The 19,546-nt window shown below is 29.9% G+C and overlaps 2 protein-coding genes and 1 long non-coding RNA gene across 4 annotated transcripts; 1 reads left to right on the forward strand and 2 right to left on the reverse strand.

The window, feature by feature from the left end:
- Positions 1-3,681: 3,681 nt before the first annotated feature.
- LOC114168382 (large ribosomal subunit protein uL2my, C-terminal part-like) lies at positions 3,682-7,246 on the reverse strand. The gene is made up of 3 exons (XM_085668552.1): positions 7,060-7,246; positions 4,721-4,818; positions 3,682-4,371 (listed from the first exon to the last, which is right to left on the reverse strand). Exons 2-3 carry the CDS (start codon positions 4,809-4,811, stop codon positions 3,854-3,856), a joined length of 609 nt encoding a protein of 202 aa, XP_085524678.1. The 5' UTR covers positions 4,812-4,818; positions 7,060-7,246; the 3' UTR covers positions 3,682-3,853.
- A 917-nt stretch (positions 7,247-8,163) lies between these two features.
- Positions 8,164-14,062, forward strand: HDA9 (histone deacetylase 9). The gene is made up of 14 exons (XM_028053108.2): positions 8,164-8,363; positions 9,334-9,446; positions 9,560-9,677; positions 10,150-10,224; positions 10,311-10,530; positions 10,657-10,720; positions 10,841-10,933; positions 11,078-11,186; positions 11,357-11,406; positions 11,486-11,576; positions 12,238-12,308; positions 12,503-12,601; positions 13,169-13,235; positions 13,785-14,062. Exons 1-14 carry the CDS (start codon positions 8,327-8,329, stop codon positions 13,865-13,867), a joined length of 1,290 nt encoding a protein of 429 aa, XP_027908909.1. The 5' UTR covers positions 8,164-8,326; the 3' UTR covers positions 13,868-14,062.
- Positions 14,063-16,354: 2,292 nt separating this feature from the next.
- Positions 16,355-18,413, reverse strand: LOC114170501 (uncharacterized). Of its 2 annotated transcripts, XR_003601085.2 has the most exons (4): positions 18,050-18,413; positions 17,241-17,543; positions 17,074-17,161; positions 16,355-16,733 (listed from the first exon to the last, which is right to left on the reverse strand). It is a non-coding gene; the product is annotated as an uncharacterized LOC114170501 (long non-coding RNA). The 2 variants fall into 2 exon arrangements; XR_003601084.2 differs by having other exon boundaries at positions 16,355-17,161.
- Between the last annotated feature and the right edge of the window lie 1,133 nt (positions 18,414-19,546).

Genomic DNA, 19,546 nt, shown 5'->3' on the forward strand with positions numbered 1-19,546 from the left:
AACATTCAGACATGGAAGAAGCCACTAAGTTGTCGTGTTCTCTCTCAATTATGTGTACTTTTGTCTTCCAGTTTTTGTTTTGATTTGAAATATCTTAACTTTTGACTAAATCTATTAGAGAGAGTCCATATAAATGTAAGATATGATGAGTTTTAAAATATGAGTTAACTTATATAAAAGACCTAATATTATATTTAATTCAAAATTTTGAAGTGATAAATTGAATTTTTTTGTCAACTTGTCCCACTCGTCTCTACTTAATATAGAATTCCTGATTTCAAATCATGTTATAAAGTTACAAGAGTCAATTTCAATGAAAAATATGAAATAAAGTGTTAATAAAATATTAAATAAAGGATAAAAGAACCTTCACCTTATTTGTGAAATCTCTTGCATCTTGGACAAATTTAATTGAAAAACCAATTCAAAACAGAAAAATAAAAAATTACATAGAAACTGACAACAAAACAAATTAGGTTAAAAATATTTGATAAAAAATAGCAATCATGCAAGCCTTAAGAAAAACAATAAAAGTATACAAATTAGAGGGATGTCTTGATTTTAAGTATTATTTATATTGTAATATCATGATTTAATTAAATTAAGCTTTAACGGATCTTTGAAGAAAATATTTATTGGACAATTTCGAAAATAATGAAACAAAGGTTCAACTCACATAATAAATTAACACAATAGATTATAAAACTTCATCTTTACATGATAGTTAATTTTTTCATATTTACTTAGTAGGATTTAAACTCATACTTATATTTAATTATATTTTATTTTAATTAACTTTCAGTCAAAAAATTATTTTGCTTAATTAACTTTATATTTAAAAATACGATTTTGCATAAGACATTTGTTATTTTTATATAAATATCTTTTTATTTGATTTTTGTCCGTGATTATTTTGTTCTCCAGTCTTTAATTCACATATTAACTCGTTTATTTTTCTATTCAATTATTGATCAATAAAATTAAAGAGAAAGATGCTAATAAATTGATATAGTATACTAACATAAAATCAAAGTATGTAACACTTTTACGAAAATAAATAAACAAATATTTTAAGTATGTAATGGACAAAATTTTTTAATTAAAATTTAATTAAATATAACTAAATTTATAAGTTAATTAAGCCATTAAATTATACATATGTTTGTAGATATTCAAAGGATTCAACTAAGACCTATAAAACAAAAATTAAACTATTGTAATACTTAAAAAGAGAAAAATAAGAATTATATCTTACATTATTCATTCTAGGATAAAAAAACTATGTCTGCAATAACTTCATAGTTTTTGGACACAATTGTGTCTCCACCGAAAGAAGAATAGAAAGATTAAGTTTAGCAAAGAAAAAAAAAAAGATGAGTTTAGACATTTCTGGAGGAAGGAAGTGGTCATTTCATTGTAAAATTGAATGATAAACATGAAAAACAAAAATGGTGGGGTATATATATATATATATGAAGTTATTGATAATGGATAACCTAATTAAAAGAAAAAGAAATAGGGCACAAAAAAGTGTAGATGGATCCCACAATTTTAGAGATTGTAGGTAAGAAAAGGTGTCTATGATTTTATGTTTGAAAATATATAAATTATGAACTAGGGTAAATATTTTCCTGTATAACTAAGTGATGTTTAAGAATATTTTGTAAAAATTCACAAAAGAAAAATAGGTTAAATATTTGTATTTAATTTTCCTTTTTATAAGTATCCATCTTTGAATATATATTATTAGTTGAGTATATAGTTTATCTATCCACATTATAACTCTTTCAACATACTTTTTTCTATAAATTAAGGTTAAATTATACTTTTAGTCCCATTTTTGTAGTAAAATAAAATTTGAATTTGGTCCCTTAATTATTTTTTATCTCAATCTAATCTCTATTTTGGGAAATTTGATACAATCAAGTCTTTTCCGTTAGTGATGTAGTAAGGTGTTAAATGGGGTGCCACGTGTCAGCTTTTGGATTTTTTGATTTTGTTTTATTTTAGAATTTTTTTATATTTTTTGCTACGAAAATAAGGACCAAATTCAAATTTTGCTACGAAAATAGGGACCAGATTGAGATAAAAAACAATTCGAAACTTTAAACCAATTTAGTCTTTCATTTTTTGAAATTCGTGAATTTAGTCATTTTAATCAAATTTTATTATGTTTATTTAATGTTTTGTACGTATTTAAAGATTGTATATGAGTTGTTTATACTCTTTAACACATTTTTGTTTAAATGTTAAGTCAAATATGAAACGCGCTTGAAATGTCAAATAAACTTAACAAGATTTGATTAAAATACTAAATTCACATATTTTGAAAGATAAAAAACTAAATTGGTCCAAAGTTTCGAAATGGACTAATTCCAAAATGCGTTGAAAGTTAAGGGAAAAAAACATATTTAACCCTAAATTAAAATAATTTGCTTGAATAAAAAAATCCTTAGGAATTAATCTTTAAGGAAAGTATATTAGAATTTCTTTTTCCCACTAGAACATTTTCTCATATAATTACTAACTTCTAATACATTTTAATATATAGTTTTTTTGCTAAATTATATTTTAATCTCTTTAAATATTTCTATCATTAAAATAACATTATATCACACCATAAATTATTTATCATAAATCATATATAATATATATTTGAAAATATTTATTTATTATATTATATAAATTATGTATATTATTTCTTATTCAATATTTACTCCTAGCACGTTTTTTACTAAATTCGTTATAATTTACTTAGACAGTTATCATTTATTTCCCATATATTAATTTAAATTATAAATAACTGTAAAATCGTTTTTTTTAACACATCATATATAAGATTTTATTTCAAACAAAAAGAATCACGGAATATTATATATATATATATATATATATATATATATATATATATATATATATATATATATATATAACTAATCATTATATATTAAAATTACATGTAATATAAAAAATCAAATTGTAATTATAATTATATGAAACACTTTTATTTAAGTAACTTTTAAATAAAAAAGTAATTATTATTTTCTGGAAAAATATTGTTCACGATATATTGCAAATGAAAATTAATTATGTGATTTTCTTATGAAAAGATTAATTTACTTAATTGAATTATAAATTCAAAAATAATGTATGCACTGATTTAATATTATAATATCAAAATTAATATATAACAAATAATTTATAAGCTCTAAATCAAAATATAATTATTTTTAATAAACTATAATACTAAAAGTAAATTATTAAACTAAAATTAAAAATAATTATGTATATATATATATATATATTTAAATTCTATAATTATTTTAATTTGAAATATATTTTTCTATCTTAATTATATTAATTAATATTTTTATGTTTAGATTTAAGCTAGCAGTAATTAGCAAAAAAATGAGAAAAAAAAACAGTTAAAAAATAATACAAATTTAAAATTAACAGATTTTTATTGGAATTATGATAGACCGAACTTAGTTTCCTTGCTGATATGAATGTGACTTTATGCACAAACATTCTTTGCCTATCTCAAGAACAATATCAAAGAGCATCAACATATTCTTTTTCTCTCCAATACCAAACAGAAAGATAAAAGAAACAAAAAAACGCTCTCATTTAAGCGAGTAAACAGAATTAATCCAAACCAATTAAGCTGAGTGAATACAAGACTAGTGCAGAGAAAATGCAAAAACATTTTACTTAAGCAACAATAAAATCTGAACCCATAACATTCACATTATCTGAATCTAATCAGTTCCATGATTTTTCTAACAGTTTCCACACTTATTACAAGCATGTTAAGCATCAGAAGCAGCTATAATGAATGTTGCATATACTAATACTACCTTCTGCGCTTTAGGGGTCCTGTCTTATAGCCACTCTTGGTTGGCTTGCCCCAAGGAGTGCGAGATCCTTTCCCCCATTTTCCACTACTCTTGCTTTTACCCTCTCCTCCTCCATGAGGATGATCTACCGGATTCATTGCCACTCCTCGAACAACCGGTCTCCGACCAAGCCATCGGCTGTGACCGGCCTTCCTAAGCTTGCGATCTCCATGGCTTGGATTAGATACAACACCGATGGTGGCCCTACACCGAGAATCAATTAACTTTTTAACACCGGAGGGCATCTGGATTAAACAGTATGCTGATGTGGGCTCTTTCAAGATCTTTGCACTGGTTCCTGCAGCTCGGACAAGCTTGCCACCTTGCCCTGGGTTCAACTCAATGTTGTGAATGATTGTTCCAATTCGCATTGCAGACAGTGGCATGCAACTCCCAATTCGTGAGTTTATGTCAGAATACATCATTTGATTCATCATACTCTCTCGCGTTCTTTGAGCACTGGTGTTTGTTACCTCTGAGAAAAGGCAGAACAAACACATGTAACTAAACGATATAGAAAGAAGTAACAAGGGTAGCATAGAAGCCATAATTTCCATTTGGATCTTGCAGGTCTAAGATAGCATTTAGCCCATAGACCAAATAAAATGTACAAATTTCAAACCCCATGTTTTTTTTTTTTAATTTTAAAACGCAACCCATGTAAATTTTCTTTGGTTCGTCTTCTAACAAGTGTACCTAATGCTACCTTAAACAACATTATTTTGAAGTAGGGCATGGACAAGGCTATTACTTGTTCTTATTGCTACAAAATACTACAAAACTAATGTTCTTATTGTTGAGAATTAAAGGAGAAATGAATGTACCAGAAGAGAATCTGCGAAGAGTATTGGCTAACAAGTTCAGTGTTGATGAAGCAGTGCGACTTCTCCACAGTGACAAAGCCATTTCAAACATGCAGTGCCTACAAATTCAGGGCCCATTTGCTTAAGCTTATAACAGATTGTAAATTATATAAAGAAAAAATGACATTTATAGAGGTTTTATGTTAAGCAGAAGTTTACATTTGGATATAATCATATAAAAAAACATACCTAGAAAAGTGATTTTACATATCATTTCTTAAGAAATAAGTTTGGATTCAAAAATGTTTTCTTTTGGTTCAGGTTAAAAATTTAAAAATGTAAACCACAATTACATTCATAAGTATTTACAGAAAATTAAAAATAGTACAATTAAATAATGTTGTGTAAGGAAAAACAGTTGGCCAATGACATTTGTATAGAAAATCCACAATATACATTCACGTACAGCAGTATTTCACAGTAGCAAGTGCAAGTTGTAAGCCTGTTTACTTTCATGTTGTTCATTGTGCTTGTAACTCAGGATAATTAGTATCATGGAACAAGTCAAGTATATGTTAAAGTGGGAAGCAGTTGTTTGTTTTCTCCATTTTCTTGCAAGTAAATTAAGGTGTACATAGTGCAAACATAACCAATACCCAACATATGTTCTGAAAACATGAAAAATGGGTCTATAGTGTGTACTCACTGGTCTCTACGTGATTCCTCCTTAGGAACAATAACCATCACTTCTTTTTCAATAGAACTCATTATACCAATATGATTGCTATTGGTAAAGTTAAAGGCCCGAGAGTCAAAATAATTGATGGTATCATGCCTCACAGGGAGACAGAAAGGGCACATACTATGAATTATGAACACTACCCAGTTTCTCTAAGTAAAAAACAGGATATATGAACATAATAAAATGAGAAATTGACTATACTAGTTATGTGGATTAGCCCCAAAAACAATATAAACTACCAACACAACTATATTTTGTTCCTTCAGCTAATTGGGTCCTCGTTTTAGCAGCAGTATCACATGTTATTTCTACAACACACAGCTCTTCAATTTCAATTTTCAACCTTTTCACCCAACTTCTCAGTATGATTTCTTTTTGGAAAAACCAGACGCCTTCATTAAATAAGATCAATATAATTTGTTTTCCTCTTACAAGAATCACCACACGATTTTCATACAACAGCACCAAACTAAGACGGAGAGAGATATGGAAGAAAAAATACACAATAGTGGATGTGTAAATATCCAAATTTTCAACCGAAAAAACAATTGACCCGATATTTATTCATAACAAAATGTACAGAGCATAATGTCCCCCAGTACAAAAATATTAGTATTCATGTTAGGGATCCCTTTGTAGACATGGATAGCTGTGTACAAAATGGGTGCATTTTCAAGCTAGCCATGGTGAATTATGGGAGGTTTGCATTGATTTCAAGAGAAAGGTGAAACAGGTTGAAAAAACAAAGTGAAGCAACAAAATATTGCAGGCAACAAGAGAATCGAGCAATAACAATAAAAATTGAACTTGAAATCACGAGAAGCTGTAACGTTTGAAAAAGAATACCAAGGAGGAGAAAGCCTTAACTCTAAATATATCTATTATCCATTTAATTAATTATCTTAAAAGACATCTCTCACAGAAATAATCATTGTTATTGTTTAACAATTGCCATAGAGCACTGCCCAATTGTGATAAATTAAAAATGATAACCATCAATTATCTTCTGAATAACCATCTCTTTCAACCAGGTGTCCCTGTTGAGTTCACCATAAATCAACATATGCTAGAAATTGAATAGGATCAAAAAAACAAGTTACCAAACATAACATATAGGAATCAATTTCTTTCATAAATAATACATGTAGGAACTGATTTCTTTAAAAAAAAAAAAAAAAACTCTAATGGTTTTCTAGGAATAAAATGTGTTATCTTGCAAGAAAGACTAAACTAGTAAACAAATTGGACATTTTTCCATGGCTTCGGCATATGTTCAGTAGAAGATCAATTCAACATCGTACATTTCTAATAACATTCAAACCAATCAGCTCCAAACGGTCCAAGACGACAGTGTTCTACAAATTACAACGACTACCCCACATAATTTCTAACTGTTATATAGTATAACCCCAGTTATCAAACTTGCGAGCCAACTCCACATCCTCTAACTTAAATATCTCGCACGCATAATCATTTCTTTTTCAGCAGGCTCGTGTGAACTCGATTAAAAAACGGTTTTAGAGACGATTCAGCGAGTTCGGTTGGATTCAAGAAAAGAAAAATCAAAAAACGACAATGCATTTTCTTGTTTTTAGGTCATGATTTATGCAGAACGTACCTAGGCAAGTTTGTGTCCGTTTCGGGTGTGGATGCTGCGTCCTCCTATCGCACTAACAGATCTGTGACGCGTCTTTCTCAGGTCGTTTTGCGTTTCCACCTTCACCTGGGAAGCTTCTGCAATCTCAGGCTTTTTACTTTCTGCAACCCCAAATTTTCAAAATAATTATTTTACCCTTTCAGGTTCATGTTCCGAACCAAGCTTTTCAAATTATTTTATCGATTAAGTATGATTTTAGTGGTTTAACTTCTTGATAATTTAAATTAATTTCTTTTAAAATCCTGATCCAATTAGTTTCTTAATTTTAAAAATACATAAATTTAATTTTTTTTAATTAAAGTTTATTAAAATTATTTAACATTTTAAATATGATTTATAATAATATTTAAGATAACATTAATATAAAAATCTATTAAATCATGTAAATTAGTCAAATACAATGAATGAACTAAAGTCCTTTTGTCTAATAAAATTCACTCACCCGATATAAGAATAAAGAATTAACATTAGTTATTATTTATGACATGACAAGGTTAATGTAAAATTTAAGTTTGATTAAAATTTTCTTCTCTCTTCCATTAGCAACCTTTTAAGTGTATTCACAAAGATTAAAAAAATATTTATTTACAACTTACCTTTAAGGATTATTATTTTTTACTATCCATCAAAACTAACATTTTATTTGAAACCATATTACAAAAATCAATGTTCAAATAAAAGAAAAAAGAGGCAATTATAATAAGTATTGTTATAAATATGGACATGAGATGCCCACATTATCAAAAGAAAATAAAATTGAAACAAGTTAAGAAGCAAACCCAAAATTGGTGTTAAAAGTGATAATAGTAAAACCCAAAATTTTAAAAGCAAGAGTTATTCTTTTCCCTAAACTATTATAAAAAATTATATTTATTTTTAAGCTAAATAGTAAAATATTTATTTTCCATGTTTTATTGAAAGTCACATAAAAACATTTTTTTCAACAATTTAATTTAAACACAAAAATATTACTTTTTATAATAATTTAAGAAAAAATATATTTAACTTGAAAAGAAAAGGAGTTGTAAAAAATAAGTTAAATTATTTATCTGTGAATTAAAAACCAGACAAAAACACGGTGATTCAGTGACAGAGAGAAGAGACACGGAAAAGAAAAACAAGAGGCGAAATGTCACAGCAGGGAAAGCTAATTCCATTAACACTGCCATGCTAGCCATTTTCTCTTTCATCAATTCCCGCCACTGCTCTTCAACGCTCTCTCCAAAACATGCGCTCCAAGGACAGAATCGCTTACTTCTACGACGGTGCGTTTTCCCTTCATATTCTTCAAATCGCGTTTCTTCGTTTCTTTGTTTTCTTGTTCGATTCTTCTCTCACGAAATTGAACTCGTGATGTTCGTCAACGCTCTTCGTATCACGCGATTTTCAAATTCCTAGCTCAGTTCGTTCTTGAATATCGAACCCTAGTCATGTGAGGTTTTTCGTGGGGAGATACCGAAGATTCGTTAACCGGTGCAGCAAGTTGTGAGCAATACCATATAAAAGCACCGGAACTATTTTCAACCTAAAATCAAGAAAATGAGTTTATAGTTCTTTCTATTTATATATTATTCATTTTACTTAATTTATAACTTGGAAGTTTCAACTCACAAGTTTCCTTGACAATAAGGATATGAATTTGTCTTTAGAACTGTTTTAGGTTTCTGAATCTGCTCCATGCTTGGCTCAGTATTTTTCTGAAAATTCAGTGTAGAGAATTTTCGATAGTTGCACTTTAAAAACCTCTATTTGTCTGTGTCACTGTGGAGTTTAGTTTTACATATTTTTTTTATTATTACTCATGCTGTTCAGTAAGAAAATCAGCATCTGCAATGACAGTCGAGTTCTGTGAGGAGCTGTTCGATCTTGAATACCAATTAGTTATCGGGTTCTAGGTTTTAAATTGTGGCTACAACATCAAGGTTTTTGTGGTTTTCACAACCACATGGGGACACCAGCCACGTTTATTTGCGGTATGACGACAATTTAAAACCTTGGCTCATGTCAAGAAGTTCCTTTAGTATAAATTGAAAAGTGAAATTATTTAATGAAAGTGCAATGTTTAGTTGATTGAGAACTTAGAAAAGCTTTGCTTTTCAATTTCCATTTAATGTCTGTTTATTTTTGAATCCTTAACAGTGTCATGACAGTCGGATTAATATTTATGTTATCTGCTAGGTTTTGTTTCTTTGCATGTTTTTTGTCTACTCATGTATTTCAATGTTCATATTGCAGGCGATGTCGGTAGTGTTTACTTTGGGGCAAAGCATCCAATGAAGCCGCACCGGCTTTGCATGACACATCATCTTGTTCTCTCATATGACCTTCATAAGAAAATGGAGATTTATGTTAGTTACATATATAGGCTGTTCTGCATTTTTTTAATATGTTTGTCTTTTTGTTGCCAAGTTGTTGATTGCATAATATTGTTCTGATGGTTTCTATTTTATGTATGATCCAGCGTCCACATAAGGCTTATCCTGTTGAGCTTGCCCAGTTTCACTCGGCTGATTATGTTGAGTTTTTGCACAGGATTACGCCTGACACTCAGCACTTGTTCTTAAATGAACTGACAAAATGTATGCTATTCAGTTTTAAAGGCATTCAGATATGATTTTAAGTGTTGCGATAAAGCCCAAATACTGAATGGTAATTTGTTCTAGATGTAGCTGTCACTAAATTAGGGTTCCATGTCCAGAAACATTCGCCTGGGGAGGGGGAGGGGGGGAGAGGAGGAGGAGAATTCCATAAATGTTTTGGATGAACATTATCCAACCCTAATGTTCATGGCAGTTAAGCTTGGGGGGAAAGGATGGCTTTCGAAAGTACTGTAGAATATAGTAAATGTTTTACCTATAATTCCTGTTACTTTTCATCAAATATGTGGTTACCTCCCTAGTCCTTTCTATAAATTATTGATATTTGACTTATGAAATTAATGTTTTCCAACCACAATGGCTATATAGTTATTTTTCTTATATATTATCAACTTACTGTCTAGCTACTGGCTAAAATCACGTTTCTCTTATTTTTGTTAATCATTTGTGTCAGATAATCTTGGAGAAGACTGTCCTGTATTTGACAACTTATTTGAATTTTGTCAGATTTATGCTGGTGGAACTATAGGTATAATATGTTTATAATAGTGCTTCTCTGAGTTTTTGTTATGCCTAGTTTGCTATATGTATGCTGATTGACTTATGTGCCTGCAGATGCTGCACGTCGATTGAACAACCAACTTTGTGATATTGCTATAAACTGGGCTGGTGGACTTCACCATGCCAAGAAATGCGAGGCATCTGGGTTTTGTTACATCAATGACTTGGTTTTAGGAATCTTGGAGCTTCTTAAATATCATGCCCGTGTTTTGTATATTGATATAGATGTGCATCATGGTGATGGCGTAGAAGAAGCCTTCTACTTCACTGATAGGTCAGTTGGTTTCTAATATCATGTTAGGCTTATGAGGTGAAGCTATTAACGATTGAGAATATAGGGAGTTTAGCCATACTGCTTATGACTTCTCTACCTTGTTAAATGGTAACTTTCTCATTACAGGGTGATGACTGTCAGTTTTCATAAGTATGGAGACCTGTTCTTCCCGGGTACCGGTGATGCTAAGGTAATTTTCTTTATTCTGTTTGTATCTTTGGTTGTGCCAATTAGTCTATTCTATCACAACCTTATTTTTAAATACTGTATATAGATTGGAATGATTTGAACTGATTTTACCATATTAAAGGAAATAGGAGAAAGAGAAGGAAAGTTTTATGCCATAAATGTCCCATTGAAGGATGGAATAGATGACCTTAGCTTCACGCGACTCTTCAAAACTGTAAGTTCAATTTTTTTTTTTGTTTTGCTTTTCTTTTTCTGCCAAACTTCAACCTAATTTATAAAGCTTCTCATTTTAATATTCATTGCATTATTTCTGCTTGGTGGTAATTTGTCTGAACTTTTTTAAATACTTATGCCATAGATTATTTCCAAAGTAGTTGAAACATATCAACCTGGTGCAATAGTTCTCCAGTGTGGAGCGGATTCGCTTGCTGGAGATCGCTTGGGTTGCTTCAATCTCTCTATTGATGGTGCTTATCTACCTGTAAATTTCCTATTCTGATGAAAATATCACCATTCATTGTTAGGGATAAATCCCGGTTGTTGTTGTTTATGTTCTCAGTCTGTCTTTTCAAATATTGGTCTGTATTGCTTAGTGGATGGTTTAGCTTAATTAGATTTTTTTTTGTTTCTTTAATAGGTCACTCCGAATGTGTTAGCTTTGTGAAAAGATTCAATTTGCCATTGCTGGTGAGTTTATATCAGTTTATGTTTGCCTTCCAGTCACATGTGCTATGGATGATTTTACAAGAATGGACTTCTATCACAGGTCACTGGAGGTGGGGGATACACAAAAGAAAATGTTGCTCGATGTTGGACTGTTGAAACAGGAGTTCTTCTAGATACAGAGCTTCCTAATGGTATTAGTCAGCCTCTTTTCAAGTCTTGAATTATGACATGTTATACCAAGATTTTTTTTAACGGGATGGAACATTTATTTTGTTCAAGCTTCAAAGTGAAACTAAAACACTATTGTCATGTGAATTATCAAGTGATGGTGATTTGAACACTACAGACCTTTGATGCTATGTAAAGTCCCCCTCCAAATTCACTGAATACTGAATCTCCTCTCCATTTTTCCCACCCTTTTCACCCTCTTTGCCTATTCCTTGTTATGACCAAGACCCCTGCTCTGCCCCTTTCTCATAATTTCTATGAGCATAGGATTTCGGTAGTTGCACACAACACTTGGAATGGGTGAAAAAATTATGCAATACTAATTTTCCCTCAGGAGCATAGGAGAGTTTTCAGTACATTAATTTAGTAATTGTTGCATTATATTTATCTTGCAACATTTGCCCGGAGAATAACTTATCCCCAAAATGCTTTCTAGCTTAGTTATAATTTTCTGCTTTAGGTTTATGTCCTGATAGACAATATAATCCGCCTTAACCCTACAAGCCCCTAAATAATACCATACACATGTTGTCCAATATAGTTGATTCAGCATTCCAGATTTAAATTCTGCCTTATTGTTTTCAGAGTGAAAATGTTTCTTACTTGCTTTGTTCTTTCTTGCAGAGATTCCGGAAAATGATTATATTAAATATTTTGCACCAGAGTTCTCTTTGAAGATTCCAAATGGGCAGATAGTATGTATTTGTTTTTTGGGGTTTCTCTGCTATTGAATTTAATTTGTTTGGCGATTTGGATTTCTTTTTGACATTTAATGTCTCCGATTTCATTGGATACGATTAAATACTCCTTAGAATGTTTAATTTGCATCTAGTGCTATCTTTCCTCTTTACAATATTGCTTGTACTAATCTTTCCTTTAAATTGATCAGGAAAACCTAAATAGTAAATCATATCTTAGCACCATTAAAATGCAAGTCTTGGAAAATCTTCGTTGCATCCAACATGCTCCAAGTGTTCAAATGCAGGAGGTGAGTGTGAGTTCATCCTTGAAATAGGAGGACCCCATCTTGTAGGCAGACTCCATTACTTTATCATACAATTGTTTCTTGTGAATGTTTTGTTTTTAGTTTAGAGGTGTTATGTTGCAAGCTCTTCAACTTGTATTAAAAATCTGTTGCCAATGGTTACTAATCAATTTTTGGGAGGTATACCTTTAAGCATTTGAAGTGAAAAATATTCCTTCCTATAATGCTTCTAAATTAAGATGAGAATCGTTGGTAGATTGTGGAGAGTAGGGTGGAATTTCAGGAACATATCAACCACTGATTCAGTAAAAATGTTAAACTGAAGGAAGATGACCATTGAAATTGGGCATTTGGACTATTGAAATCTATTATTTAGGCTAAGCTTGTTAGTAAACTTGGAATCTCGCTAATAATTAATTCTTCAATGTTTCTTGTCGGTCTCCATTCTTTGTTGAATTGTTTTGGATTTGGGTTCAAACCCATTTGATGATGTCGGATCCAACTACTTTTAACAATGCATCAACTGGTAGAGTTTTCCAAACGGTGTTACTAACGTTTTGTGGATCACAGGTCCCTCCTGACTTCTACATTCCAGATTTCGATGAAGATGAGCAGAACCCTGATGAGCGTATTGATCGTAAGGAAAAAGAAATAAATTATTGCATTTCTGATCTCTATTTTGATCTGTGATTTTGGGGTGTCTAATTTTGATTGCTCACATTTAGTCTTCATATTTCTCTAATTGTTCAAATAAGTCTTAAACAATTTTCCATTCAATAATAGCATAAATATAATAGAGATACAACATATCATTGGTTTATATAAATTAGCCAAGAAAAATGTGTAAAATATTTGAATAAAAGTAGTATGAATGTGTATGCATCTGTACAAACACACATGTATAGGGAGAAAGAGAGAGTAGCAGATGAGAGTCCTTCTCAATCCTTTTTTTTGTGTGTGTGTGTGTGTGTGTGTGTGTGTGTGTGTGTGTGTGTGTGTCACACATCACATTCACATTTTTATTATACATTTTTAATATTTATTATATTAATCAGTGGATAAACTTTTGGGACAAATAACTTAATGAAAAATCTTAAGGACTAAATATCCGTAATTGTTAAAATTCAATATAGACTTTACCTTGTTGCCAAATCTTGGTTTATGGATATGACAATTACCTTTTCAGAGCACACTCAAGACAAGCACATCCAGCGCGATGATGAATACTATGAAGCTGACAATGACAATGATCAAATGGATGTTTCATGAAGTTAGCTGGACCTTGATTCACTAGTCACATTTCAGAGTCAAGGGCTGCAGTCACGATATTATTTCTTTTTATCTTATTTTTAGTTTATGAAGAATGCCAGAATCTCACTTTTTAACACACTCTTCCTTGTACACCCTCTTTTATTGGTTAAAATTTATTGAAAATTATAAAATCAGAAAAGAGTCATTGAGTTACGATATTTACCAAATTTTGTAATTTTCAATAAATTTCAATCAGCGAGATTGTTCTAAAAAAGTATGTAAAGTTAAGTGAGCTCTGTAGCCATTGTCGGAGGTGTGACCATTTTAAGAGAAAGAAAATCTAATTAGAGATGGACACCTACGTGTATCATGAAAGCGGTATATTTGATAGAATTTTTGGTTTCGAAATTTTATATATTTGCTCAAAAGTTCATTATCTTTTATTTCCTTTGTATTAAGGAATGTTTTTTTTTTATTGGAGCAACTCTGACACGATTTGAATAGCATTATTTATTTGTTCATTTTTCAAAGGAGGTTTCTCCCTCCACCTTCAAATAATCTTTTAGCATCTTCAAATGTATTTTTTATGTCGAAGATGTCACTCTCTTTTTGTTACTATTACCTTCGTTAATATTACGTAGTAAAAGTTTTAAAAGAGTGACATTTTTTTTAATAAGAAATACTTTTGGGTACAAAGAATTCTTTGGAGGTGCGAAAAAACCTTTTTGTCAAATAAGGTGCCATTTCTTAAATAATGTTGGCACCAGTGTTGCACTTGTCTAATTACAGAAGTGATAGTATTCTACAAGAAACGGAAGGGAAGAAAGGGGGTTGTGATATTTGACTCAATTTATTGGAGAAAGGAAGAATACAGAAGAGAGAGAGTCTAATTTTCGATTATTTAATTTTTCCCCTCCAATATGGAGAGATTTATAAATTATTTAAAGCTTTTTGGATATATTGATCACAGTATTCTTGTTCTTTGAAACTAAAAAGAATACAAGGATATTTAGGTACTTAAAATTGCAATACAGTCTTTAAATTGGGTAAGGTGATTATTATTTCATTTGTTATATTACTTATTGTCTTCCTGAAATATAAAATTTTATGATTAATATAAAATAATAATATTATAATTAATGTAAAATAACTAAAAATTTATATTACTCGTTAATTACAATATTGTTTTATAATAACAACAATTTTTTCCACATTTTAATATGTGAAGAAAAGATTATAGTCAGATCACTTAATTAATAAAAAATTATAGTGACAAAAAATCAATTAAAATATATAAAAGTTTTGACTATTTAATAAATAAAAAAACAAACAAAATTTAATTAAAGATATAAAATTTTATGAGAGATTTATAACGTAATTAACCAAATAAATAACAAAAAAGACATTATAAATTGATATTAAAGAAAATGAATAAATTGTAATTTTAATTAAAGACATGTAAAAAAGAAAGGAGAATATTGAAAAATGTTCCCTTTCTCTTCTATGAAAACTCTTATCCTCTACACCAACCAAAACATCTAATCAATATCACCCACCATTAAAATCTTCTCTCCTCCAAAACAGACAGCCCTGACATTTTTTGAAAATCCATTTTTCAATTTTCTCCACAGTAATCAGCTTTGTGTCTACTACATGATATTCGATTCAACTTTTAAATGCATTCATCACCTCATTACTCCCAATCAATGGTAGTAGGTAAACCTTGACAAACCAAGTTAAATGAATCTGAAGTTTTGTGTTCAATGCTGTAGCATGTTACAACTAATAATAATGTGCCTCATTTCAAAAGGCTTAGAGAACTAATATTTGTTTGGCACTCTTCTTAAACTTATAAAATCACGTTCACTATGTAAAAATGCACAAGTTTTTATCCATAGCTTCTGAAAAGATGTGTAACATAACATGCCACTAAACAACCAAGTTAAATGAATCTGAATTTTAGGTTTGATTCAGTGGTTGCATCTAACAACTAATAATAACATCCATCATTTGAAAGGCCAAGATAACTAACCTGTGTTTGCTTCAAAGGTATATAATATTATGATACACCAAAGTATATAATCTTACGATATATATTGATACTTCAACTTCAATTTGAACTAAGTAGTATCTGTGTTGACATATATCTATCTTTGATACTTATCAATGAAATATTTAAACTATAAAACAATAATATTATTATGATTTTAGTAATTTATAACTTTTTTTCACAATTTTAAATACATATTATTTATAAAATAATAATAAAATATTTATCATATTTTTAAGAATTTGTACATATTTTTAATATATTTATATCACGTATCATATTTTATTATTTTTAAAATAAACGAATCAACATATCAAAATATGTCATATCCGGTGTCATTTCCGATATACATATAGTACATGTGAATCATAGCCATTATATAGCTTCTAACAAGACGTGCAAAGCATACAAGTAAACACAGAACCAAACTTGCCACAAATCAGTCCTCACCCATATAAGAATTCAAGAACATGTACGTCAACATAATAGCCACCAATATAAGAATTTAATGACATACATCTGCTATAATCTGCTGAATTTCAGCATTGAAGGTACCAGAAGAAAAACAAAGAGAGAATCGAACTTATGACTCAAATTGTTATATGACTATGGCAAAAAGTTTCCAACAATATGTAAAAAATCGTTGCATTTAGGACAGTGAACTACTGAAACAAGAAGATACTATGATATCTGTTTTTCCAATAATCAATGGATCTATAACTTCACTACAGGATTGAATCTTCTGTACACGTTTTAGGATTCTTGTACATGTTTATTTTCTGCCAAAATGGTTTTCAGTAATGATCCACAAGCATCTTCTAGCAAATCCAACACCTGCCAGTGCCAACATGATGCTGATAACCAAAGCATCAACCAAGAGTAAAGAGTTCTACTGTAGTTCGATCATTAGTGTTTGTTATCTTTGAAAATATCAACAATTTGAGACCAGACCCATCATGCAATATTCATATTGTTTTTTCAAACAAAGATTCTGTAGTATCATCATTCAAAACTATTCCAACAAAGACAATAAGTTTATGTATCTTCATCCTTATATAGTGTTCAACTTTTTTATTTTTATATAGTGTTCAATTTTTTTATTTTTACTTCGACGTGAGACTCAGATTCACTTGGATTTCCAATAAGTACCACCATAACCAACGTGAATTTTTACCTTCCCAAAGTCTTGCGTTCCACCTTAATAGGATCCAAAACTTCACTTCCATCATGCTTCTTACAATAAGAGCACATCAACTTAGCCTCTGCATCATCACAATCCTAGTTAGACCAAAAAACATACCGAACAAAAGCCTCAAAAGAAGAGCAAGACCTTGCACCAACCTTTTTATGTGCATCATCCTGTAAGGAATGTTTTCCTTTCCATCTGTTAAAAACCTTTTTAAACAATCTATAGAGTTTAAATACCATGTACTATGAAAACCTTTTTACACTGCAGATGCTTGGTATAACTTTTTAACTTTCACTGCAAAAACCAACCAATTTATCATCCATGATAACTTGTGATTGAAGATGTATTATAAATGAATGAACCAGCACAATCCTTCATATTATATCCCGTCATTTCCACCCCCAAAGCTTTCTCAATTTCCTCTTGAATTCTATAGAAAAACGCTTCACAATTTGCTGTCATTATCAAATGCAGACTTAGAATTAGTGATTTGTTCTTCCAACAGAATTATGCATGCACTACTTATCCAAAAGTCCTCAAACATGTGTGTGAGAGAGAGAAATCCAATCACAAAATGACACAAGACATATATGATAATCCCCATCTTAAGAATTATTGCAGTGAAAATTTTGATTGGTGGGCCATATTGAGAAAATCTCAAGTCCACATTGAGTTTGTGGGTCATCTAACATATTATCCACACACTAATGGTGTATCAAAGTCACACAAATTTACCAGAACAAGGACAAAGAAAATACATAAGTGTGAAACAACACTCATCTCACCAACAAATTATTTGATGGGATTGAGTTAAACTTTACTCATATTCTAAACTACAATGTAAAAACTTTGCTCACTCCTTTTAAACCAAAGATAAACCCATCACAAATTTTCTTCTAAAAAATAATCTTTTTGGATGAAATGACATTAGGTGTTTGTTATAAGCACAACACAAACCCACCTCGTGGTAATCGATGGTGCCAGCAATTATGAACATCAAATTGAGGCTCTTTTTGTTGACTAAGTCAGTGAAGACGCCTTCGATAACGGAGCTTCTGCAGATGTTGCTGAGGCACACAGAGAACTGAAAATGGCTTTGTTTCGTTCTCAGTTATGGAGACTGAGGAGGCCATGGACGCACAAATTGGAGAAAAGAAACGATTTTTGAAAGAAATTCTCAGAGTGATGTTTGGAGTTTGCGGAGAAAGAACAATGCATAAGAAGATATTTGGTTAATGGAGGAATTTGGGAAGAGTGGCAAATTGTAAATTCATAACATTCATTTCGTTCTTTCAAAGGACAGTTCTCAATTTTTTTTTCTCCTATGACGTTTTTGAAGAGACCAAGAAAAGAAAAATCCTCCAATAAAAATTATATATTTTTATTCATTAATGTCTTTATAGTGTGCCCATTTTCTATGTTGTTATTTTATAAACTTTTTTAGAGATGTTTAATATGTAAACATGCTTAATTGTGGTAGAACATTTGTTTCCTTCCTACAATATCTTTGCCTGTTTAGTTCTTCTTTTTGTTGGAATAAATTTTTTTTATCGATCAGTGAATTTTAACATTCGAATTTTTTTTTTTCATCATTTTATCATCAGTATTTTTCATTTTCACGATCTTTTTTAATTTAATTTTACAATAAAGTGACAGTGTAATATTAGAAAATTTTTTAAGATTAAATATATTTTTATTTCCTACATTTATATGTTTTATATGTGAGATTAAAATTTTATCATAAGATATATTTTAAATTTTAAACTTTAAAATGAATAAATATTGTTTTTAAACTCAACAATATTAATTTTTTTATTTGTTAAATAATAATCTAAGCTGACATTTGAATTTTGTACTCAATTTGTTACGTTCCATCTAAAAATACTTTTTTTAATATTGATAATAGAAAAAATCAAAGGAATGATGGTAAGAAAATTACTATAAAGGTTATGTATTTATATATGATTATTTATTACTGAATAGATATGTTGAAGATATTTTAACCTCGATGAAGAGAATAAAGTTTCATTTTATACATATAAAAGTTTAAAGAAACTAGAAAAAGAAAGGGAAAAAAAACACAAGAACAATTATATTCTTTTTATCGGTGACAAAAAGTATATTAGTGAATTCTAACCCAAAATATTTATGTACAATAGGTATTATACATTCATAAACAAAAATATATAAATTATATCATCTACTCAATGAAAATTTTTAATTTTAAATTAATTGTAAATTAAATTGTAAATCACTCACTTTAACACCACCCACTCAAGCGTTTAAAATAATCTCTTCCACTTCACAATGAAAATCAGTAAAAAAAAAAAATTCTTAGGAATTGGGTTTAAAGTCTAACTTAATCCTACAAAATTGATTTGTAAGGTGAAAATTGCACTCACTTATATATTGTGAATTGGTCTTATCTCTAGTCGTTCTGGGATTTCCAACACACCCT

The sequence above is a fragment of the Vigna unguiculata genome, chromosome 11 (assembly GCF_037176805.1).
Source record: "Vigna unguiculata cultivar grain cowpea cultivar isolate G323 ecotype 2 chromosome 11, ASM3717680v1, whole genome shotgun sequence".
Lineage (NCBI taxonomy): Eukaryota > Viridiplantae > Streptophyta > Magnoliopsida > Fabales > Fabaceae > Vigna > Vigna unguiculata.

Coding starts and splice junctions, on each gene's coding strand:
- HDA9 (XM_028053108.2), top strand. CDS start 8,327: ATGCGCTCCAAGGACAGAATCGCTTACTTCTACGACG. Junction 11,187..11,356: donor CTTCAATCTCTCTATTGATG/GTGCTTATCTAC, acceptor TTTCTTTAATAG/GTCACTCCGAATGTGTTAGC. Junction 12,602..13,168: donor CAAGTGTTCAAATGCAGGAG/GTGAGTGTGAGT, acceptor TGTGGATCACAG/GTCCCTCCTGACTTCTACAT.
- LOC114168382 (XM_085668552.1), bottom strand. CDS start 4,811: ATGTTTGAAATGGCTTTGTCACTGTGGAGAAGTCGCACTGCTTCATCA. Junction 4,372..4,720: donor TCTTCGCAGATTCTCTTCTG/GTACATTCATTT, acceptor GCCTTTTCTCAG/AGGTAACAAACACCAGTGCT.